This window comes from Sprattus sprattus (genome assembly GCF_963457725.1).
Source record: "Sprattus sprattus genome assembly, chromosome: 5".
Lineage (NCBI taxonomy): Eukaryota > Metazoa > Chordata > Actinopteri > Clupeiformes > Clupeidae > Sprattus > Sprattus sprattus.
The window spans coordinates 17,989,381-18,015,408 of NC_137924.1; the positions used below are offsets into that span (position 1 = coordinate 17,989,381).

A 26,028-nucleotide genomic window follows, 5' to 3' on the forward strand; every position below is an offset into this window, starting at 1 on the left:
AGCAGCTTCACACTATGCCCTTGGACTTGAGTCTTGAAATGAAAATGTTGTGAGAGTGTTTGGAAATACAAATAAAAAAAGTGTTAAGATTTTATTTACGATGAGATGGAGTGATACGTTTATGGTGAATGTAGTACCTCTATTTTAGAATAGTAAAAAATGCAAACCATATTTTAAAAATACAAATTGAAGTATTCCATGAAATTATTCTATTTCCACCACCTAAAAGTCAGAGGAAGAAAAAGACAAAATAATTTAATTTAAACATTTCAGCTAAAAAAAAAAAAATTATATTTAAAAAAAAAAAAAGGAAATGAAATAGGAGTGCATTTAAATTACACAACAGAGGAGTGCGTCAAACTGTTTCGCGAAACCAGGGTTTTAAAGTGGCCTCCTTCTTGGCGTATTATTAACCTGAAGCAGCACATGGCAGTAGCTATTCAAGGTACATGATTATTGCAAATTTCCCAATCCATTTGACACTACATTTATTACAGAGTTAAGACCTATTTATTCTCTATTGCTTCAAACTAACAGTGTAAACAATGGTTATTCAAACGCCTCATATTTCAACTACATTTGCCAAGGGAATCTCATGAAAGTCAGTGCAGTAAATATGCATAGATTTAACCAGCAGGTTTTGTTGAAGCACAGTCAAACAGGATTGGCACTCGTCCCAGTACGAGGGAAAGTCTAAAGACATGAACACCACTGCATTTGAAGGTTTCAGCACGTCTTCTTCGTTTGGGTTTCCCCCCTGTTGTTAGCGCTGTGGCAGTCACACGAATCAGAGCAGTCTAGACCAAAAGCAATCACTCCTCCAGTGTCCACAATTGAAAGTACTGCGTATGCACAGCCAAAGTTGGCAAAGAACTGCATTTATGGGTCAATCTGTCCCAAGATTTTCAAATGGGCCACGTGACTCACAAAACACCCACACAAACACACACAACACTCACACACAACACTTACACACAACACTCACACTCACACACACTCACACACAACATTCACACACACACACACACACACACACACAACTCTATAGTTCTGTCTTATGGCGGTCACCATAAGACATTTCCCAGTTCATTCTTGGAGATGTGGCGTTGACACAGTGCTTTGACGGCCCCTCATGCTTCTGTGTTGCGGTCGCCGTTCTCTAGTGGCTGCAGCTGCTCCTTCTCCGTGCAGTCTCCCTGAGGGGGGCGCACTCGCTTAAAGAAGCCCAGCTAGAGGTGCGGAGGAGGGGACAGACACGTATCCGTTACACAAGTCACACCACTGTTTGAATTCTGCCACTCATCTGGTCGACAAGAGGTGGTGAGTTTTGTTTAGGACTGCATGACCCACAAGCGGCGAGGACTACTTTGGGTAAATATCTAAGCATATCCTTAAAAGTCACTTGTCATGGAACATACAATACGTGAGGAAGGTAAAATAAGATTAGCGGACAGAACTGAGACACGTCGTTTTTTCCCTTACACAAATGCCTTACCTTGTACATCACAAAGATGAGCAGGGCTAGCAGGAGGAGGCCAGCCAACACAGCAAGGGCAACAACCCATCCTGGCACAGGCTGGGTGTAGTCTGTCTTCACCCAGATCACAGCTAGGTTCACCTGAGGCACAGATGAGAGGGTCTCTCTCACTCACTGAAAACACTGCTACACTCACAAGGTCATTCATAGGTCAAGATCCTATCTGAGTGTCTTTCCATCCAATTTTCAGAATAGAGGATCAGACTCAATTAGAACTGCACTGAATCACAGGAGCAAATTGCAGTTTTGCTTTTTTAGACATAATATGAAGATGCAAGAGAATAAATCTCTCTCAGTCAATGAGTTCTAACACAGAGATAACCATCTGTACATAAATTATGCAACCCGCATTGCCTAAAGGCATTCGAAAATGCAACGGATTAAAAGTGGTTAAGAGTTTAAAAGCCAAAGCACATAAGGCCCCGTGCATGCTCCACTGACAAGTTCACAGTTCACAAATCTGCTAAGCAAGCAACTAACTAATGACACTTGGTGTATTATACATTTATATTAAATATTTCCCTATTTGTACCTAATAACATATTTGAAATTCAAGTTCCCATTTCAGTTCTAGTTGTCACACAGCACCGAGGCATCGTTATGTAGAAGCCTCACAACCATACTCACCGCCGTGCTGTTGGATGGAAACTCAGACACCAAGTTCTTGTAGGGCATCTCAATGACATTGAAAGTGGCTGAGGACTTGACGATGTAGGAGCGGTTCTGGGACTCGGCCTTAAATGGAAGAGAACACCTGCAGTCAGACACCAGATCCCCTACAGTTCCTCTACAGATCCCCTTCAGATCTCCTACAGATCTCCTACAGATCCTCTACAAATCACTTACAAATCACCTACAGATCACCTACAGATCTCCTACAGATCTCCTACAGATCCTCTACAAATCACTTACAAATCACCTACAGATCACCTACAGATCACCTACAGATCACCTACAGATCCCCTTCAGATCCTCTACAGATCCTCTACAGATCCTCTACAGATTTCCTACAGATCCCCTACAGACCTTCTACAGATCCCCTACAGATCACTTACAGCCCAGAATGGAACCAGAGCAAGGCACGCGCAAGAGATCTCATCTCACCTTGAGGAAGGTGCCCACGCCAAGCCGAGAGCGGATGAAGAGGATGGCACTCTGTCCCCTCTCCAGTCGCCCCACCCGACACTGGATCTTCAGACACTTGGCCTTGTCACAGTCCTACAGGTCCATGCAGCAGATCACAACTTCCATAAATCATTGTGTTTTCAGTAAAGCATCTCTGATCTGTTAATCTGATCTGCATAAATCCATGGCAAGTAACTAGATATAAGCACATGGATTCATACTCTCAATCTATGCATCATCATCATATTACTATTATTATACATTATAATGTAATTGGGTGTCAGCTGATGTCATAATGTGTAGAAGAAGGTGAGCCCAGACAGTACCAGCGTCTCGAGGTCCCCCTCCATCTGCTTGCGCTCCAGGTCACGGCGGTGCACATGGTTGCGGTTCCTGCTCTCCGACCGGTCTCCACTGGATACCGTGACATTCTTGTCCAAAAACGTGGGGTTCTGAGGAGGAAGAGGAGCCTCACTGTTGTAAATCTGCATGACCTGCACTCATTGCTCACTCATTCATTCATGTGTTAGCATTCATTAGCGGATGCTTTTATCTAAAAACACTAACAGCGCACTGGAGACATACATATTTTTCACCATCTTAAATGTTTTACATTCATCAGTGACATCACACATTGAAGACACTTACAGAGACATTGAGAGGGTTGATTTCCATGTCCGTGCTGCAGTTCATGGCTCCATCCACCGTGTACTTGGTAATGTAGAGCAGCGAGCCGTTGTTGTACTTGTAAGGGAGCTTGATGTCCAACATAGCCTTACTGAATGTGCTTGGGCCTTTGTTCCGGAGCTAAGGATAAAAAGAATCGGTTGAGTATATGAAGAAAACCTTCTCCGAAACCTTTTGCTTTTTGGTTAACACAAAGCATTTAGTTTGGGATGAGATGAAAAAAAAGAAGTATTTCTCTGACCTCATACACATGGAGGATGAGGGGTCCAATGTCATCCTCCAGCACCGGGTTGTCTTTGGGCTGCCAGTTGGCAATGGGGAGGAAGACTTGATCAGGGGCAGATACACTGCAAACAGACCAGAGGAGTGTCAGACAGAAGAGATCACAAGATCACAAGATAAAACGCTGATTCTGGAAAAACCTTCTCACCCTCTTATTTCCACTCTGGCTAAGACGGCAAGCTTCGTGACACTGGAGACTAGGTTGCTTGTGTTGTTGAACTGGTTAGAACTACAACAAAAGGACAAGCATTATTAAAAACACATATGGCAAAAGAGGTCTAAATAATTGAACCTGGTCCTTAAACACAAGATGGCGCTGTTGCTCCATAGTGAACCTAGGGAGCTGAAAGAACGCACAATAATTTGTTTCTCCTAGATTAGCACTGACTCACTGCTTTTGCTGGTTTCTATGACTGAGTTTCACAGAAATGACCTACCAAGGCAGTAAAATCACAGAATGAACCTCACCACTGCTTCATAAACATCACCAGCAGTAAAGGTATCATGTTCATAATGGTAAAGGTCATCATAACTGGCTAACTTCCTGCTAACATTTGGTTCCTTTCTTTGAAGTCATGGCTAAGTGCCTTGAACAACCTCCATCATCAACACACATTACAGAAAATAGCCCCACCCTCCCCCAGGGACCGTTGTGAAAAGACAAATTGACTGAGAGCGGAGCTCCGTGAAGATATAGCAGGACCAAAATGGAAACATGGGCATGTGTAATTAAAATGCCTCTGAGTCAGAGTCTCATCATCATCAGGCAGTGTAATGATTATCCACAAGCTTTTACTGCCGTGTTTATTTACAGAGGGGGACTGGATGTGTGTGCAAAGGGAACTGTAAAAATATCACAGCCTCAAAGAGCAATCGAGGGAGAGCGGCATTAACACTTAACACTAACAAACAGACAAACATAACCCAGTTAACAGTGCAAGATAAACTGTATACATGCAATAATAATAATTATTGTTATTATAATATTCTCATAAAGTGATATCTATTATTATACATACTAAATAAGTACTCCTCAAACAGAGCAGATGGTGGAGAGTACCTGATGATCTGCAGGTCAAACTTGACAGAGGTGTCCTGCTCTGACAGCTGGTGGACGCTGAAGCGAAGCCCGGCCACGACCTAGAGAACACCAGAGGGGTTGACACACTGCCAGGCCACCACGGGCACACAGCCTCGGCCAGGGGCCAATTCAACCGCATTCGGTACCTCTTTAACACCCTGAGGTGAACTGCAGCATCAGCATTGGAGCGGCTGCTTCAGATGGTAAACTTTGCCTGGGGCATTTGCTGAACCAGACATACACTGAATTCTGTCTATTTCTCTTCTCGAGCACCCTCTTTAAATATGTACAGCCTAACCTTTGAGGTTTTGTTAGACGCATGTTGGATAAGGTGTTAACTTCAAGAGCCTTTTTGTCTGCTCAGCAGGGCTTATTAATCCAACCGTGAGTAATTTGTGTGCGTTGCGAACACGGCCCCCTCCCGTTCACAATGCACACTACAAAGATTCAAAGTGCACTGAAATAGAGGAAAGAAAACAGCACACAAAGGCTGCAAAGTCACCCTCACCTTTGTGCCGCCCTTCATGGGGTTTCCCAGGTCACACACCACCATCCTGGTCTGGTTCTCTCTCTTGTAAGCACAGGAGAGCCTGGAGAGCGTCTGAGGGGCGGGGTGGGGCGAGACGAGCGGAGCCAAAACGAGAACAAGAAAAGAAAAACATCAATCACGTTCAACCACAACTACAATCCCACCTCAAAGAGCCAAGAGCTTAGAGCCAAGAGCACAGTTCCACAGCTGCGGTGGGTTGCCATGGTTTCCTGGTGTGTGGCTGGACTGACCTCACTGTTGCGCACCACCCCGATGAAGTCGGCCTGGGGGGGCATGATGACGTGGAGCTCAGCCTCGTACGCCCCCTCCCCGCTGTTCTCTGCGGTGACGGCGAGGGTCAGGGGGTTATCATCACCAATGTAGATCTGCTTCTGGTCACTGCCACAGAACAGAGACACAGAGACAGAGAGACACAGCATTGTTTAGTCACATTCACCTCTCACCCATCGGTCTGGCTCGGACACTAGTACAAACTTTGAACCGTCAAATGAATACTAATACAGTCATGACTCTCTAGTTTTGTAGTCTGACAATCAGTTCTACACACAAGAGGAAAAACCAAATCTGATTCATTTCTAAGCGTCAAAGACGAGAACTATGTGATCTAAGTAGTGATAGCGTTTCCTACTTTCTGTTAATCGATAATGGATCTTGTGGAACTGAGCTGTGGGCACAGACTGTGTTTAGTCATCACTAGGCTGGGCTATAGGAGGCACCAGGCCACTGTCTGATTCGAGCAGGAAGGAAGTGGTTTATTCTGGGTCGTCCTCAGACTGGCACGTCTGACTCACCTCACCACAGACAATTTCAGATCTGGTTTGCAGATATTATCCTCCCCGCAATCCAATAATAAATGAGCCTGGAAAATGAGGGAGAACAGTCATCACTGTAAGTACAGCACTTCAAGTCAAGTGAGGTTTTGTTTGTCACAAAACTTATAAACTGGCCTGTCAATGTATTGAAGCTAAATATAATTTCTTTGGACATTTCTTATGATGCATATAATAAAAACCTATTGTCATGTTTTTCTAAATTATTTCAATTGAATTGCTATATTTCTCTGTCTTTGACAGTGCATCCATGTCTAGCATATTCACAGGGGCTTTTAATTAATAGCATCTGGAAACTGGCAGTGTTGCGACAGGCGCTGTTGACTTCATAGTGTCAAGCATCAAGGCGACTTAGAGCAGCTACGGTAACGCCCATCCTTCCAGTCCACACCCAAACACACAAACACACACACACGCACACACGCACGCACGCACGCACACACGCACACACGCAGTCACACAGTCACACACGCACACACGCACACACACACGCACACACGCACACACGCACACACGCACACACGCACACACACAGTCACACAGTCACACAAGCACAGCACAGCCACAACTCACAGCACAGCCACAACACAGATCACAGCCACATCACAGAGCACAGCAATCAACCATGTCCTCAGTTAATCCCCTGCACAGCCACTGAGGCCGATAAGGTCCTGGGCCCACCACCGCTGCGAGTACCTGTTTGGTCACGTTGGCAGGCGTGGACTGATCCAAGATGGGCAGCAGGCCAGTTTTGTCTGCAGCCGTCTTGTAGTCCAGCCGGTACTCCATGAACACAGCAATGGGCGTGATCTTATCCCTGAACTCTGAGTCATCCTGCAGAAGACAGACAGAAAGAGAGAGAGAGAGACAGAGAGAGAGAGAGAGAGAGAGAGAGAGAGAGAGAGAGAGAGAGAGAGAGAGAGAGAGAGAAAAGTTAGCTTTATACTGACCTCAGCCCTGGGGAATTTCCAACTCCTGCCTTCACACCAAACAAACACAGTGGACTATTTCCATGTATGGGTTTCCAGTTCTTTTCTTTCTTAACAGAGATGCTGTTTTTTTTTGTTTTTTTGCTGTCTTCCCCTCTCAAGAACAACTTTAAAGTCACCACTGTCCAAAACATGTTTGATTTATTCCAGGGTTTATTTATTTCTGTGTGCAACAGCAATGCAACAACTCTTTGCCCTATGTTGAAAGAGGACTAAGGAGGCCTGGGAAGAGCTAAGCAACACTACACATACAGTGGATTTGAAAAAAAGGAGGGGGGGGGGGACATATTCACATATTAAGGATGGCCAAGGATAACAAACAGGGAAGGAGGAGTGGGCCTTGAGGCATGAGAGATGAGTTTAGCAGGGGCAGAGGATTGGGCTCCAACACTCACGATCAAGTAGGCCACCAGCTCCTCGCAGCCCGGTGCTCGGCCGTTGGACACGGTCATGTTCTTGGAATACTGGGACTGGCGGTTGTGGAGGAAGAGGACGCGCTTGACCGCCCCCTTGTGCTTGAGCTTGTCCAGGACGATGTCCACCTGGAAGTCTAATAAGAGGGTGGGCGGAACACAAGACGTTAATCAAGACTGAACTGCAAATTAAGATTCTCTGCAGATAAACAGGATTTTAACTCCGGCTTGGCCTGAAGTCGATCTGCAAACGCCTAACCATCCCCATGGCCCTCTGGATCATATCTGTGTGTGGGTCTCTGTGGACCGCAGCATGTCAATTAGAGACTCCAACAGTTTTAAATCCACTTTCCTTACAAGGGATGCATTCTTGCCCTGACCACTTATTCCCTTTAGATGAAAGCGACAGCTAAGGAGCTATAATGCAGGCGTCATGAAAAACAGGGCATGGGGTCAAGCGGAACCGCTTTCCTAAAAAGCACAAGGTCAGCAGAACGGGCTGCATTGGCCATTTCCTGAGTCGCCTCAGTGCCGGGGATGCTGGGTCTGTCTGGCTTAGCTCACGGCTGTTTGGTTGTGACACGGAGGAGCTGCGAGATGAGGCCCAGCTGTTCCCCACACCCTGATTGACCTCATTCTCATTGACACCACCCTGCTCTCAAACAGAGATATGTGTGTGTGTGTGTGTGTGTGTGTGTGTGTGTGTGTGTGTGTATGGAGGGGTGTATGTGCTTGGGGTCCAGGGTCAGAGGGGCCCTCTCACATTTAATGGTGGCTGCACACCACCACCCCCCGCCCCCCAAAGAAAACACTCCTCCTCGACAGCATCCCTTCCCCTGTCCAAACACCCCAGAATACAAATGTACAGAAAGGATCAAGTATTTTTGTTTCAACTTTGTTTGTTTCAACTGAATTCAACATCCGCTTTCACATCCGTCTCTTCCCTCTCTAATCAGATATGATTCTGTTTGTCAGTACACCCAACCTTTTGTTGGGCTTTCGAGGACTGATCATTCCACACAGCTAAAAAAGGAAGGAAACTAGAGTGCATGACTGTTTGGCTTTCACAGCTCCAACAGAAGGACGAGCGACTTCAAACGGGCTGAAAGAGAGAGAAATGAATCAAACCTGTCGCCTGTGAGGTTGCAGACAGCAAAGCCTTGTATCTGGGAGCCATTACCCACTAGGCTTGTGTGAAACCCAAAGCCAGAGCCGGACGGAGCATTTATGAGGGCTGCTTGCCACACAGTTTGCTGTTCTCACACTGTGAGCTAACAGCTAGCCTGCAGACATGCCCTTAATTGGCAGCAGGAGAGAAAAACGTTTCCATTTGCAAGGTAAACTGTGGCAAAAGACCTTAGTGATGTTACATGTGACGCATTTTCACCTGAATTGGATGCATTTTTTAAAGGAGACTGTTTATCATATAAAATGATTGGACTCTTATACTCACTCAGATTGGATGGGGCACCTCTTCCACTTGCCTTCAGGCAGTATTTCACTGTAAAACTGAAGAAAGAGAAAATAAAATGGCGAGTTAAAAAAAAGAAAACAACCTCTGCTGAAACATGATCTGTCAAAAGCACGGTGCATCTGTGAACAGATATTTTCTTCCAAAACACAGAGGGGTTTGAACAGTGCAAATACGTTTCCTCAGGCAACTCCTCATTTTCGGCATTTGTTATTCCGCACTAAATCACAATAAACCTCTTCACCTTCGCTCCATTCCAGCGCAGCTATTTTTGAATAGTCAACCTAATACCCTTATCAGATCAGGATTGGAGTCGCATTACAGCCAAATCCATCTTGATACATCCTGATAAGAGCTCTGCGAGCACAAAGCCTTTATTCACTCTCTAGGGGACAGGCTTGCTGGGCAGTATGGGTACCTACTCCCAGGCCTTATCATCCTGTCAAGACACAAAAAAAACACAAAACGGTCCCTCCAATCTCAGAGTTGATGCGGGTGCTTTTAAAGATGACTAATGCTAGGGTTGGGTTAAGAACATGATCCAGTAATGTTAGTGTGAGCTGTAGTGCTATGTCATCGAATGGCCAGCACCGACTCCAGACTTAAAGCCCATCAAGCTGGTTTGGGATGAAGTGGACAGAAGAGTGAAAGCAAGGCAACCAACCAAAGTGCAACATATTTGTGGGAACTGCTGCAATGGTGTTGGGAAGGCCTTTCTGAATAGTATTCCATTTCATTTCTTTAAAAAAGGCATGAGTGTGTTCAGGTGTTATATCAGCAAATGGAGGCTACCTTAAGGAGTCAAAAATGGAATCAGAACTATTCCATTATTAATGGTGCATTTATGGAAAAATAAATGTGGTGTTTGTTTTCTTTTTTTGTTCTATGCTTTCATTTCAGAGTACATCAAGACATTAAACTGCATACATTTCAATAAATATTTCAATTTTCATTTCAATAATTGAAAACTTGAGTTTTTGACTGGTAGTATATGTGCAAAATAGTATTATTAGAAATGTTATAAGGGACTTAAGGGAAGTATTATGCAACAATGCAGAACTTAGTTTCAAAACTGGATAACTCCACCATACTTCGTTGCACATATTAGCAACTAGCATCATCTGAAAGGACTGTTTATGTTTCCCTTGGGTACAACGCAGAGGTGTGAAAATGGATGAAGAAATTACAAAAGACAAATTGTTGAATTTGATGTGTTTTTAAAAAGACGATTACTCTTACCTACTTTGTTCCACAAGCAAGTTACTAGTGTCATTTCTGAAGCATAAGCTCCGCTCTTTCATTTGATAGTCCTGCCTGTTTCACGTAGGCTTTATGAGCAACTTCGTGGGTAATGTTAATTCTAACAAGAATAATGAGTGTTTGGAGATAGATTTATGTTAATCTATCCAGTTTATGACGGCCGAAATTTAACTTAATTTCAAAACCGGATTACTTCATAATAGTTTGTCGCACAGACTAGCAAGTAGCATCATTAGAAAAAAGCTAGTCCATGTGATTCACACCAAGGCAGGAAGTACTTAATGAGATGCGGAACCAAGAGTAATGTATGTATGAAATTTCAAAGAATTTAGACACAAATTGAATCTGACGGGATCTAAGGGTTATTAGTATCTTTGCCCTGAGGCCTGTGGTTGGTGATGTAAAGCAGTGATGTGAGGCAGTGATGTGAGGGTGCCTCACCAGGACACTGAGGTGGAGGTGCCAGGCAGCTGACAGCTCCGGTCCTCTGGGTTCAGGATCTGAGGGCTGATGTCCAGGGTGGCGTTTACACTGATGACTGGCCGAGCCCTAGTGGGATGGAGAAGGGCAAGAGAATCAACGAGAGCATGAGAGAGAGAGAGGGAGATGAGGAGTGAGAAAGAATGAAAGAAAGAAAGAGAGAGAGAGAAATTGATAGAGAAAGAGAAGAACAGAGAATGAGATGAAGAGTGAGAGAGAGAGAGAGGGAGAGTGAATAACGTATTAAACATTCCCTCACAACCTATAAAGCCTACTTGTACATCGACAAATGAGCTTTCAAAGCAAGCCTACTCGCAAACAAATCAATCTAGGCCAGGCAGACAACAAAAAGCACACATGCCTCAGAGAGTTTCTGTGTCAATCAATACACAGCTTCTATGATGCAGGTTAGGTGTAAGGGCAAAGCATTCTGCTGAGTGGGTTGTTTGAAACCCCCTAGCCACTGCTTTGGATTAACGGCAGACTAATTGCACATAAAAACCGGGTGGGAAACCTTTTTTGATGAAACTAACACACCTTTTAAGGGCTTTATTGGCCCCAGAACATAAACGTTTATCAAACACATATGTGACTTCAAAGTGAACCGAGCAAAATGCATGCTTTACTGTACCTGTAGAGAACAGCTTTGTCAGCGCCAAACACGCCCACAATCAGGTCTGTCGGTGCAGTGAGAGAGAGAGAGAGAGAGAGCGAGAGAGAGAGAGAGAAAGCAGCCATGAAACATTTCAACAGGGAGGCTACGCAGAGCCAAATAAAACAGAGGCTCAAGCCTACAGTAAGAATGATTACCCCCCTTCCTCCCCCAGAAGACCTGGGGCTGAGCCATTGCTTCACATACAGAACTTGTATTAACAGAAAAAAAAACAGTTCACTTTCTGTTACATTTTTGGAATAACAGATATATCACTCTGACAGTTTGCATAAATACTTTACCAGAGCATTTTTTTTAATGTAAGTATGTGTGGGTTGTCCAAGTGTGTCTTTATGCAAGTTATCATACTTCCTGACAAATTCCTGACAAATCTTACATTATCTCATTGCAGTATTATTATAATTTTTCAAATTCTGTAATGAGAATGCGTAAAAATGATATATGTTTCAGTATTTCAATTCAATGCCACCTTCAGGACTACTCACCTGGGTATCCGTTCAGGTCGATGTCTGTGGCGCCGTGCATGGCGTAGCCAAAGCTGGGAGGCATGGAGGTGGAGGCCCAGCGGCCCTCCAGCACCTGGGAGGCTGTGAGCTCAGCCCCCGCTGCCCGGCCATTGTGGATGTACACCAGACCCTGGTGGTCCGGTCCTCCGTAGGGGGCGGCTATGGCCACATCTGAGCACACACACACACAGAATAGGAGGGGGGGGGGGGGGGGGGGGGTTATGAACCTCTTTATGAGTCAGAGGCTGTCACTGTTCTAACACTAACAACTCCAACAGCAGCCAAAATCCAGTGACTAAGGGGCCTGTGCTCACCTAATCCAACAATAAACTCACACGGCACACAGGAGGTGATAACAATGTTTGGCTTTGCGGATTGTGCCGTGAGTCACCTTATTGGGCTGCAGACACAGCTAATCTTGCCCACGCTCTGATGATGTATTTTCACACAATGAATTACGGGATTGTGCACCTAACCAAATAGTGCTCTTTTATTCACAGAAATGGGATGCATTAGTGTTCTTATGCTAAGAACATGAATGCTCGTTCATGCCTAGTACCAAAGCATTCATGTGTGGCTTGAGTGTGTTACCTGACACATTTTTACATAAATCTACTTTTGCATCTATTCATTGGATATTTGCATCCCAGGAACATACAGTGAAGGTTAAGGCAACATACAGTAAAGGCATACACCTATCTGTATATTCCGGGAAACAAGGTTTTTTTTAAGTAACAGTATTCAAGAATGAATGAGTAGGCCAAGTTACTTGCTTAAGATAAATAAATATCCTTTATGTCCTATATGTAAATAAATAAATAAATATTGTAAATAATAAAAAATAAGTAGATAAACTGCCTAGAAATGCCACACTTGTTGACAATGTTGTTTTATGGCCAAGCGCATGTAAATAATGTGACCCTTAAAACATTGTGAAAATGACTTATGATAGCGTAATGTCTGTGCAGTCTTGCTCCTCTAGGCAAACTACACAAACTGCTCTTCAACTGCCCTGTCCAGAGAGGGATGTGCCCATAGTGCTGTACCATTGAAGCCGTCTAGGTCCAGGTCCCCCAGGCTGGCGATGGAGCTGCCGAAGCGGGCGTAGATCTCGGAGCCGGTGAGCTTCTGGGGGCTGAGGAAGGTGAAGGCGCCCTTGCCCATGTACACGTACACCTGCCCCACCTCACGCAGCTTCCCGTCTGAGCCACGGTCCATGAAGAGAGGGGCTCCCACAAACAGATCCACCAGCCTGGGACAAGGAGGGAAAGAGAGAAAGAAGGAAAGAAAGAAAGAAAGGAGGGATAAGAGAGAGAAACAGAAACAGAGAGAGAGAACGAGACAAGAATAGAAAGAGAGAGAAACAGAGAGCAAGAAACCAAAACAAAGGACAGATTGACACAGAAAGAAAGAGAGATGGGAGAAAGAGACAAAAAGAAAGAGAAAGGGAAAAGAGAAAGTAAGAAAAGCAAACAGGGACATCCTGGTCTAAATCCTCCCACATTATCATGGTGCTTTTCCAAAGGTTACTCTCAGCCTCTGCACATTTCCAGACTTTTGTTCACACACACAGCATGAAGGTAACTGCTCTAAGAAGCGCTACTCATAATCTCCTGGTATGTGAAGACGTCGCTTACCCATCATTGTTAATGTCAGTGGCTGCTACCGAATGCCCAAAATAGGCAGCCATCTGTGATAATAAACACAGCAAAGAAAACATCATGGTCATGAAAGACAACCAAAAACACAGTAAACCATCACAGGGCAAAACCAGCACAGGGCAACACAAATCTACACACAGCATTCCACAGCAGCTGTAGCCAAGAGCTCAATTCCCTCTGTCATTATGGACGGTTGGCGTTTTCTGTTTGTGCGCTGTGTGGGTGATCAATCCCAAATATGCAAACTAAAGGCAGCCTGCTGAGTCCCCCGACATGGATACACACATTTTGGTCAGGACCTTGCCATTCAATGTACAAAACAGGCTACGTGCCCAGCTCTCTTTTCTGGCGGCTGACTGGCTTTACTGCAGGGTAGGATGAGAGGCCTCGGCTTTATATGCTTGTTAACAGTTTTCTTTCTCCCTCGTTCCTTTTCTTTCTTTTTTTATGTGTGAGAAGTGTGTGCGTGTCAGGACCGGAATTATAAATGAAAATGGGTGGTGGTGGTGGAGAGAGGCTGCAGAAATTAGATTCCTCTTGTGCAACAGGATAAACGCCACAGTCAGAGTCATAATCTTTCCATATTGGGCCAAACTGATTTTTCAATTAGATTCCTCAATGTGTTTGTGTGAAACCAGTGTCATAATAGCAACCGCCATGTTCCGAAAACAGCATTATCTTTCACACAAGCAGGGAAATCTTATTTCTCTATCTCTCAGGGACAAACCATTTCTGATGAGATAGAGAGAGATTAGCGGTGTGCTATGCTAGCATCTAAGCCAATCATATTTTGGGTCTGAGGTCTGGGCACTCTGCCTCCATCCTGTGCTGACTGAGCACTCCCTCTCTTCCTCCTCCTCATCCTCCGCCGCTGCCTCTCCACCGCTCCGTCTCTCTCTCCATTTCTATTTCTCTTTCTCTCTCCATCTCTCTTTCTGTCCTTCTCCAAACCTCTGAATGCTGTTCACAATAGCTTCCAGATGTGGGAGTGGATTTAGGACATGAACTCCTGGCTTGTAAACAAATACCACACAAAACTAGGCCGCGACCACAAGGGACATTCTGTTAAAATATGCATGCCGGAGCGACCTCCGATACGCTGTCAGCAAAGTGCCATCACATCACACCCACATCACATGACACAGGTGGAGGGATCTGATTGGACATATCTAGGAAGTGTGGAGTGTGTTGGAGCTATGGTGCAATCCGAAGGGGATCATATTGGATCATGGGGGTGTGTGTGTGTGTGGGGGGGGGGGGGGGTGGGTATGTGGGTAAATAAGTGCAGATGAACGCCCACAGCTTACCTGAACACCAGTGAAGTTAAGCATAGACACCATATTCTTCCCATTAAAGATGTTAACCTGAGAAGACACAATAAGTAGGAATTAACCTTCCTCTTTCTGAAAGGAACAAACCATATATATTTACGTGCTTACGATATACAGTTTATTAAAAGGCCATAGAGCTCTTACATAACCAAGGGCCTTTTCTCCTCTGGGAACTCCGGTAATGTAATCTGTATGAAGAGAAGCAGTAAATTAAACCAAAGAATGCCTCCATTGAGCAACACTGGCACTCAGTTAGAGGATTAACTGTGGGGGCTAGGGCAATGCCAGACACCTGTATTTAGGGCTAAGCCCACACACCCCACCATCTCAATGTCGTCAGTGCATAATGAATAGCTCATAGCAGTCATGAGGTGCTCTCATGGACTAGACTTAAACCACAAGGTGACGAGGTATCTGAGAAATATAGTCACGGCCACACAAGGAAGACAATGCAGGTCTTTCCCACTGGGCTGTACTGAAGTGAAACGGCCTAAGGAGACATGCCGAGGCACATGCTGGTCTCTTGCATTAAGGCAGGAGAGATCAAGGCATGAATGCGTGCACAGAGACACCTGAGGAGTGTTAGAATAATTGCCGATTGCATTTACACTCACCTTCGTCCCCGTCGTTATTGAAGTCTCCCACTGCTACAGAGTACCCTATGGAGGGGGAGGGGAAGAGAAAGAGAGAGCAAGATCAGCAAGATCTTTGGGGAGTTCTTTTTGGCACTCGACAGCACTAACTACACCACACAGCATGTACGAGCCTGCTTGAGCTCAGATGAAAGTTATTTTGAATCAGATGTATCAGTTATTGTATCAGATGAACCAGTCATTTTAACAACCCGTGCTGATGTTCAGATAATGGCAGTCACTGCATTGCAAAACAGCATGTTTGCAACTGTGAGATTCACAATTAAGGGTGTCGACTAAAGATGTTAGCAAAAAAGAGCCTTACCTAAGTAGCTGTCATCATACTGGGCGCTTGCTGACTTGGTGGTAAGTTGATTGCTGTACGTTGTGTAGAAGTTGTTGTTGTACTTGTCTATGATTTCTGATATGTCATCAGAGATGAGCTGACCTGAAGGAAGGGAACAAGTACATGACTGATTTCAGCAAAAACAAAATGGTTTTAAAGAGGACAACTTGTGTAGCTTAAAAAAGGAAACCATATGATGTTATGTATGACCTCTGTATGGGCGTGTGAAAACAAATTCCCTGTGTGTCTGGACCTGAATCTAGCTCTTAGGTTCTGTATTTTCATATAACTGATAGCATATCACAGAAGGGGTTTGGTCAATATAATATACCAAAGCACAGGTTGCAATAAAGAAAAGTATTCTGAAATATTCCATCATGGCACCCCAGTAACAACTGACAGGCAAAAAAAAGGCAAAGAAACATAACAGTCATAAATCAAACTATGATGCAGTTGTCTGGAGTCATGTTCTACTAAACCGGAGCATTATGTTTAGACGTCAGCGCTCCATTTGGGAACACAGAGCTGCACTGTGTGCCCCTTCTCCCTCACTGGATTTTTCCCTGAACCTGCTCTGACTAAGGACATGTCTGCATGAGTCCACTACAGGCCAAGCTGTCAGGCTCCAAGCATTCACCAGCACAAGCTGCTCCCAGCAGGGCTTATTCACTACACTTCACGCCTCAGTTCCTATGTACCAGACAGCCAAATATTCTTTTTACACTTGAAAGACGTTTCTATTTACGTCAGGGAACTGATTTTTCTCTCTCCATCCTACCTCACTCTCCTTCTCGCTTTCATTCACTTCACACATCCCAATGGAAAAGGCTTACTCAGCATGTGAAACAAACACATACTATTAGCAAATTCTTGATATGTCGAAAGCTAGAGCTGCAAATTCAAGACCACACTTCAAGGTTGTCTTTCCTGTATTCACCACTGGCAGAAATGTGCTTTCGTACACATCGGTAACACTCTCTTAAATCAGGACAGGGATTACAACAAGCCGTAAACTCTTTCAGTGATTCTTTTTTAGTACTATTTTTCCAATAAGAGGCAGACAGAGTGACTTAAGGGAAAAGAGAAAAAAATTGTGTCGAGGAGACAGCCTGTGAATCAGTGAATTATTTATTGTCCCTCCATCTGTAACTTTTTTTTTAAACTCATTCTCTGCCTGGCTGCCAAAAAGGCGCAGCCCTCCAGATTTTTCTCATTTATTTCTATTTTTTTTAAACAAATGACCAGACAGACAAACACTACACATTAACTATCAGCCCTTACACAGGGGGAAAACCAGTTTACCCACTGAACAAAAAAGTCTTTTTGAAACACCACCAGCAGTTTTGTCAAAAACACAGCACAGATTCCCATTTTCACAACATGCTTCTTCTCTTACTGAAGTCCACTTGCTAGCTAATGCACTTAAATATTAAACCTGGTTAAGTGATGCAATTACATTAGTTACCTTGCCAATAGAAGCTGCCAGGTCCACCGACAACAACTCTATTATTCTGTTGTAGGAAAAAGAGGACATATTCAGTTATACTCTTAGTTCACACATCAGCCGGATGTTGTTTGCTTTAAAGGTGACCACAAAGACCATGCTCAACTATTTTCGGAAGAACTTAAGATACAACAAGTTTAAAAAAAAAAAAAAGCCAGTAAAATTAAATGAGCTTTTTCTGGGTCTAAACCGTTTGTACCTTCACAAAATCTGCACTGAATCCAGCTTGACAAAAACCTTGTCCCTCTGGTGAGTTGAAATCTGGGGAGTTATTAAAATGAAAAGTAAGAATTCAAAATATTTTGATGTCAAAACTTGAATGTTTTCTTATTAATTGACTTGATAGTTCCTGTTGTTTTAAGAAATGGAGATTGATGAAGAATATATATCATGTCACTTGTGACTATTTTATAAAGACCTAATCACAGACCTGACTAGAGTTATAGAAGTACAAACAACAAAGACATCTAGCTTGTCAGGTGACACAATGATTCTCTGACTCCTAGCTACTTTCAGGGGCAGACAGACGACTGTGGAAAGATTATATATAATCATCTGACTGACAGTGCAAGTCTTCCGTTCTTTTAATGCCAGATCTGGAAATGATTTGAGCTGGTCAGCTTACTTGAGCGACAAGGGGAGTATTCAACCACACTTGTTCCTTTCTTCAGAAAGCAGGTTCCGACGGGCTCCCTCTCGGAAAGACCATACGTACTCCACTGGTACAGAGGCGCGCAGGCCTGAAAGATACAGAGACAAACTTTTCATAAAGCTTCAGCAAGGTCACAACTACTTAAGACCTAATTTGATGCTCACCAAATGAAAGGCGAGTGACTGACTTACTGACTGAGTAAGTGAGTGAAGTGAGTGAAGAAGAAAGAGAGAAAAAAGAAGTTGACCAAAAGGACACTCCATTAAATGCAGACAGAAAATGTGGGAGAAAGAAAGAAAGAGAAATAACCAAATAAAGAGAGATATTGACAACCATACCCTGGCTTCCCGGCCAGTGTCTTTAAGACCAGAGAGCACACCGTGGTAAACAAACTCACCAAAATATGATCCCCTTCGGATCGCACCGTAGCTCCAAACCACTGGTTGGTCTTGAACTCCATTTGCTGGTTGTTTTCATTCTTCCGATCATCTATGAGAGAGACAAAAGACACAGACTGTCTACAAGAGCAAATCAAAAGAACATCAAGGTCATTTTAATACAGTGACATTACTGAAACATCAGTGGTTGTGCAGTAAACATGTGATTTCCTGGCCAAAATCTCTCTGGAACATCCACTCTCTGATGAAGTGATATGTTGCCCTTGTCTTAACCCTGACTGCTTATGAAGTGAAACGCATCCCCTTGACGAGAGACAGCTGAAGCTATTAATAGGTCCTGTATGATCCCGACTTATTCTCCACCTTTTGTTCTACAAAGGCATCAATCATATCTCAAGATGTCAAGAGATTAATTTGTCAGCAAGTTAGTTCTGTCGTTTTGGATCAAGTAAAAGGCTGTGATGTGACATCAATTACGTCTTTAGACATTGCTAAATGACTAAATGTAAATGTAAATTTGAATGGCGTCGTGCATGGAATCTTTGAGTATAGCAACAGGATGTAAAAAAGTTCTGCCTCTTTAAAATTCCTTCCTCATCTATGAACACAACATCTGCATCATCATGTACAGAAAACAAATGACAACGGGTGGACTTGATGTTTTGATGACATAGCTGACTCCTGCAGTCAGAGAACATTCAATAACATATTCCTTCTGAGTCATCAGGAAGTCATCAGGAAGCCTTCAGGCCATCAGGGCAACTTCAGACTAACTAAGGCAGAGGCCCTCTTCCTATACCATAAAAGGCAGGTTTACCACTTACAGACCCTTCCTGGCTTACACTAACAAGTCAACTGAATGCTAACATGGCACGAACAGTTGCCAAACTGAGCCAATTAGCATATCACTGATCTAAGATCCAAATCAGGTAAAAGAGATCACCCATCACTGTACAGAGGCTGAAAAGACAGACATCTTTAAAAACAATAAGAAGCAAAGGAAAGTGCTCAGATTCTAAGTGGCCTCTTAAACAAGGTGAGCGGGTTTATACAGAGCCCTGCTTCTCACTCATATATTTGAGATGATGTTCACCCCCTTTGGGTTCTCTGACTGCGTTAGCACAGGTCTAGCAGCCTGCCTGGCATGGGCCATCTGTACTTTGGAGAGGAGGGGAGAAGTGATTGGGGGGGTGGTAGAGAAGTGACTGTCCAGCTGCTCTCCGTCTCGTTTGGTGAGGTGGGGATTTCCCTGGGTCGTGTGTGTGTGTGTGTGTGTGTGTGTGTGTGTGTGTGTGTGTGTGTGTGTGTGTGTGTGTGTGTGTGTGTGTGCATGTGTGCGTGTGTGCGTGTGTGCGTGTGTGGGCGTGTGTGCGTGTGTGGTTGTGTGTGCGTGGGTGTGTGTGCGTGGGTGTGTGTGTGTGTGGTTGTGTGTGTGTGTGAGTGTGTGTGTGGGTGTGTGTGTGTGTGTGTGTGAGTGTGCGTGTGTGCGTGTGTGCGTGTGTGGTTGTGTGTGCGTGGGTGTGTGTGTGTGGTTGTGTGTGTGTGTGTGAGTGTGTGAGTGTGTGTGCCCACGCTGCCATACAACTGAACGAGCAGAGCCCACTCTTAGCAGCTGCAGTGTGCAGTATGAACAAAGTATAAAACTAGGAAGTGAAATACAAGGCAGTGTGGTCCACTTCTATCAGTCTCTACTTCTTTGTTGGTATGCTCAATCTAAATACTAGAAGCCAAGCCATCCGCTGAACCTGATTGTAAGACAGGGCCCTCCAGCTGTATATTCACTAAAAAGTAAGCACTACAGTATAAATGTTGACCTTCTTCTTGCCTGTCTTTTCACCAAGTTAACTAACACACGTACGTGACTTCTCTCTCTCTCTCTGACTTAGCACACACAACTATAGTGGTGGAACTGTGAAACAGTGGACCAGTTCCTTCTTAGAACAAACAGATAGCCCAGCAAAACCAAAACAATAGATTTGTGCAAGTGCTATGCTCAGACTTGTCAGTGAGAGGGAAAACAGCTCCTTTTCCTCTGCACTAAGTAATTACAGTGTTTACCTCGACACCCCCAGAGCCCCACTCTAATCTAGGCTGAGTCTGCCTCCCTAGCAGTCAGCAGATCTGCTGGCACAAAGGGCCCTTTTGTGGCTCAGTCATCACTTACAGTAAAATCATGGCTAGGTGCAGCACCGACCTCCCTTGAGGGAGCAAACAATAGTGTTTACATGAAAACTTACAGCAGTAACGTTTAGAAACCTGCTATTTTCATTATAATGACTTTTGTAAATAGGACTGATAAGCCTGTGATTAAAAGGACTCGATGTTATAATCATGCTGAAAATAGCGGTATTCTGTGATACTTTCTGTGTTCTGTGAGACAAGGACAAGAATACGCAAGACTTTATGAGTGCAAACAGAATGCTGTCATTAAGGGTTCTGATAGACGGTGAGGAAAACAAAACCCTTTGCCTGGTGAAGACTTTGAGCATGCCAAGAGATAATCCACTTGAATGAGTTTGTGCTGTGCTATTGTAAAAGACTTGGACTGGCTCAGAGCACTCAGTTTAAACCAAGTCTGTTGTGAACAGACCCAGAATATCAATGAGATCTTGAACGAGCCGAAAGGGAAGCTTGCATGCTTCACTTTTCATTCTAGATAAATGACAGCAGTACACTGAATCAAAACAAGGTCACATAAATGATTTGTTTATGTCATTAAAGGACCGTTTCATCGTTTCTCAATTCAATGTTCTGCCTTTGTTGCTCAGTAAAATACCACTCTCGAGGGGGGACCACTGATTCAAAGCCTGGGCTTATAGCATAGATGGTTCATTCCACTATTCCACACAAGACAATTCTACCGAGATAAAGAAATGCATCTAAAAAAGAAACCGTCACTCCAATGAGATTTCAGTATCTGGCATCTTCCTCAGTAATGTCCTTTCAGCTGTTTTCCTTTCTGCAGTCCTTGATACAGGACTAATTAGTGGGGGTGACAGTGTGTCAACATTCCAGGATGAGCCCTGACTTGAGTACAAAACATTGTCTGTCTGTCTCTGTTGGTTGCTCTCCTCCAATCCGTTCAGCTACTCTTACCAGCCTATTGAAAACATTTGGAGCAAAACTGATACATGCCCCATAACATAACAAAGGGAATCCATCATGTTGAAGCACCATTCACAACATTAAAAAAACACAAAGGCCATGAAAGGTACAGTTTAACTTCGGCAGCACTGATAAACAAGAGCTTCACTTCTCGCAGACAAAACACGTGCTACCAGCAGATGACATTTAAAACAATGTGTAGGAACTTACCAGAATTGTCAAATAGTATTTGCTTACAGCCATCTCCGGTTTGCCAGGGGCAGCTGTAAACTGCGCCTCTCTCTGACACGTTTGACACTGTTGACACGATTGCTCTTGGGGCACCTATAAGAACATTTAATCTGGCCACAAAAATGACACACAATGAAACAAATATAGCCTATACATAGACAACTTAACCCAAATATACGGCGAACCAAGGGTATAAAATAACAAATCACAAAATTATTAAATTGATAAACGAAGGAATAACTATTCAAACTGGCCAATCTCACTCTGGATGTGTTAGATTTGGATAATCCATCCCACAGTGGATGTAGGGCATTTTCCCATGGTTGCAACAATGTATCATACATCGAGATAGTTCACTTGGTGACTTCGCTCTGCTGTACCCGTCTACACACCGCGACGCGGACGCACTAACCAACAAATAAAGCCATACTCACTGTCTGTTACTCGGTTTGAAGAAATCCACAGAAAATCCAAAATAGCTCCCTCGAGGACCAGAGAACACAGAAGGTTTGTCAATATCAAGGTTGAATGCAAGTCCGTGTTTGAGACAGGACAATATTATGGCTACGGATAAACATAGATTCCGATATGTCCCCATTCTCCAAGGTTGTTCTATAGCCTTCGGAAGTATTTGTTTTGAAATATGCTACAAAGGGTAGGAGAACAAAAATGTAGCCAAGATGTTGCCAACTTGTCCTCGTTCCCGCTTACGAACACATTCGATTCACCGTAATTCCACGCTCCATGTCCATGGACAAACAGATGTATCGTACCGACGTTTTCTTACGGCCAATTTCAATTCAGAACAGCGTTTACATAATGGACTTAAACAGGGTAGGGTAAAGTCGCATATCTGTCCTAGGTTCTTAACGTCGACGCAGTGTTTCAAATAAATGTCAAAAGAGACTGTTTCACCATGGATACGGCGGAGGCTGATGCAGCGGGATGTCCCACTGTACAGGAAGTGAAGACTGATCAACTTAAACGTAACCCCCCAACGTAACTCAGACTTCCGCAACTAGTTTTTGCCCACCAGTTTTTTCCCTCAGTGTCGCCGTCTATCGTCGAACACAGAGGTATGATGGAATCTCTCATTTTCAAAAGACGTGTAACTGGGGCACTGATTTATCCGAAACACACAGAGAGTTCGAATTGTTTGTTTAAAACGTAATGAAATTATTGTTTGTTTGGGGAAAACAGCGCCACTTGTCGTTGAATAACAAATGCACACACTGAGCACAGTGTTGCACACAGCCTCAGCCAGTTTGACCTAAAACAGCGTGCCAACATGTCAGACCAACATGTCTAACTTGTTCCTTTAAAAATTCCACAGCTGTGCAAATGTGCAATGCTGTCGTATCCTTTCATGTTTCAAAGAGCAACATCGTGCCCCTAATTCCTTATGTCTAATGATGAATGACTAATCGGACTTTGGGCATATTTGGTCATATTTGGTTCGCCTCTGAGTGCCTCTTGTTCTGCAATGAAGTATACTTTAAAGAATGCACTACGTAAATCCCTTGGGTCCCTTATGCTGTAGTAACACAGATTCAGCATAAAGAGGAAACATGGAATGCCAGTTGTGTTTATTTTGGCAGACAAAAAGTCAGAAAAATCTCAACCTCCAGTGTTACTGAACTCCCTATTCCCAAAAGCTGTATTCAGGGAAACCTTATCCAGTTGAGCAACTAAGCTTAATGTAAGCACCATAGTAGTTGTAATATGAGGGGCAAAAGCATTTACCAAAACATCGCTCAACATTACATTTCTTATTACATTTCCTAGGCCCACTCAAGAAGGATGTGTGTAGGCAGGAACTTCCTAGTACATGCACTCCTTTAGCTCTTTCTTGCAATTTTGAAGCAATTCATATGAATTGAATTACTATTTTTGGCATGTACACAGACACTTAAACATTACACTTTTGTTCTCTGGAAAGTGTTCATAGGTTTTAATTTATTTGTCTCTGTGTGCTACGGCAGTCAAAAGCTTACGTATAAAACCACTCTATCCTGAAGGAGAGTAATGAGGTATAAAACAGAGTCTAGGATATCACACATGTGGGTGTCTGGCTGAAGACACCTCTTTGCATGCCTAAAAGACAGATGATGTGTTGTGACATAGGAAGGCCACACCTAGCTACAAAAGGCAGGTCACCTCTGTCTCTTCACCGAGCACTAGCTGCTGTGCGGGTCAAACTAGTGTTGTACTTAATTCCTCTCCTTCAGGGAACATTCACTCAGTTCACTGATTCACTCAGTACAACACAAATAGTATTGGACCTATAATCATGCCCCGCACAGCTGAGGCTGAACAGAACATTAACACCCTTCCGGTCCAGGAGAGAGGATCGAGGAAGCCACGGATGGGGCAACCATGTCCAAGCAGCCTCCTTTACTCCTCAGAGGTAAAGGAGGTTGCTTGGACAGCTTGCAGAGGTAGAGGAGAGAAAGCAACATAAGTGAAAAGCCACACACCTATAAGACATGGGCAAGACCTTAGATACGTAAGCAGCATGAGGGTGCAAAGTGACCTTTGTGGCACCAGTGCACAGTGGGTACCCAAAATGTACAGATAAGGCATGAATCTCAGACACACACTTTGCTGAAGCTGAGGAGAGAAGAAGATCATGTCCTACAACACTTTAATGGTTCAAAAGGCGAACCATACAGAGCGTCCAGTACAGGTGGCACGCGCCCTTCGTAAAACGCTTAACAAACGGGTATGTCAATATGATATGCCAATATGATATACATAGGTAGACCTTTAACGTTGAAAAAGAGCAGCCCTGCTCAAATAGTTTTTGACAAAACGTCCACAGTAGAACACTGAAAAGGAATAAGGCCCCTGGCCTTACACCAGTCATGCACTGAAAAAAATAAGCTTTCAAAAACAAGACAAAAAGTAATAAAATGGGGGATATATTACTTAAAATAAACAAAATGATCTGCCAACAGAACAGGATTTTTTTTTTTTTTTTTTTAAAGAACCGAAATACGTATATCTTAAAACTAGTGTGGCCAAACTAAAAACAAGCACATTTGTCTTGATTATGACTTTAACAAAACAGTTTTGTACTTGTCTGTGGTGAAAAAAATATTTTCAAGCATGAACTAACTCAGTAACAAGTTGTAATACCTTATTTAGATAATTTAGGGCTGAAACACATGAAGCAACTGAAATGCTCTAACATAAAAAATGCCTGGTTTGAAGAAATATCTTGTCAGACAAAAAACAAGCATATATTGCCTTGATTTAAGATATTTCTTGCAGTGTAATCTCTTGTTCATACTCCCACTTTAGTAATAAGACAGCTATCAAAGATGTGATATAGAAATCAAATTAAATCGTAAGGGAAGAAATGTATCTACTATGTTCAAAAGAAGGACATTGAGAATGAAGTATCAACTATTTGGTGAAGTATAGTTAATGGTAAAAATTGTGAGCAGGCCTGTGACGAAGATATGGTCAATTATTCAGTACTACTCTCCAAGTTGTCTCAACTCCAACTTTCTGTAAATGAACTGAATTTGATTCAGTGTTACTTACTTGACCAATCTAAGTGCATCCGGATAAAGGATAAAACATCATCTGTAAGAGTTTGCGTTATGGGAGTGCTGCAAGGTTCCATCTTAGGGCTGCTTTTGTCCAATAATACATTTAAAAGGCATATTAATGTGCAACCTTAATACTTCAGTCACTTTATTATACTGCAAGTCACTGATGCCATCTCACCTTATTTATGTTTATAAAACCAAAATGTTACTCTATTTTTTTGCAACGTACCTCACTTTGTTCTACTCTTAATCATGTTTAGTTTATTGTATTTTGTGTTGTTATATGTTGTCCTTGGTAACATGGTACTAACAGGAGCAGCGCTCCCACCCAATTTCGTTGTATGCAAAGCTTTCTATTCTATTATATTAAAAATATGTGCCATGTAATGAAATATGACACAACTGATTTTAGACATATTAGAAACTTGCATACTTGAATGCAAGAATGTTGTGTGTGTGTGTGTGTGTGTGTGTGTGTGTGTGTGTTCGTGGAAGACTGAGAGACGAGTCCTTTGGGCCTCGGAACAAAAGATGCGTGGCACATCTTGGGTGACACTAAGGTTGGCACTGCGATGTCTGAAAATGTCAGCCCCTTTCATGTTAAAGCCATAACTAGGAAGAATTTGTTTTTTCCCTCCTCACTGTGGTGTCCTTACAGAGACCACATGGGGAAGGATTGTGTCTGGCAGACTGATGCAGAGTCTTGTCTGACGGCAGCTTCAGTGGC

General features: G+C 43.4%; 1 protein-coding gene across 1 annotated transcript; it reads right to left on the bottom strand.

The window, feature by feature from the left end:
• Positions 1–357: 357 nt before the first annotated feature.
• itgav (integrin, alpha V) lies at positions 358–22,581 on the bottom strand. Its single transcript, XM_080838970.1, has 30 exons — positions 22,179–22,581; positions 21,724–21,854; positions 18,408–18,499; positions 17,984–18,098; positions 17,558–17,619; positions 17,320–17,365; positions 15,834–15,956; positions 15,491–15,535; positions 15,021–15,064; positions 14,853–14,909; positions 13,522–13,574; positions 12,931–13,136; positions 11,864–12,055; positions 11,337–11,382; positions 10,667–10,774; positions 8,948–9,003; positions 7,477–7,631; positions 6,789–6,926; positions 6,054–6,121; positions 5,493–5,640; positions 5,221–5,313; positions 4,692–4,771; positions 3,780–3,860; positions 3,591–3,696; positions 3,311–3,469; positions 2,989–3,114; positions 2,642–2,755; positions 2,165–2,272; positions 1,496–1,618; positions 358–1,229 (listed from the first exon to the last, which is right to left on the bottom strand). The coding sequence occupies exons 1-30, from the start codon at positions 22,340–22,342 to the stop codon at positions 1,131–1,133; spliced, it is 3,138 nt and encodes a 1,045-aa protein (XP_080695096.1). The 5' UTR covers positions 22,343–22,581; the 3' UTR covers positions 358–1,130.
• Positions 22,582–26,028: the final 3,447 nt, after the last annotated feature.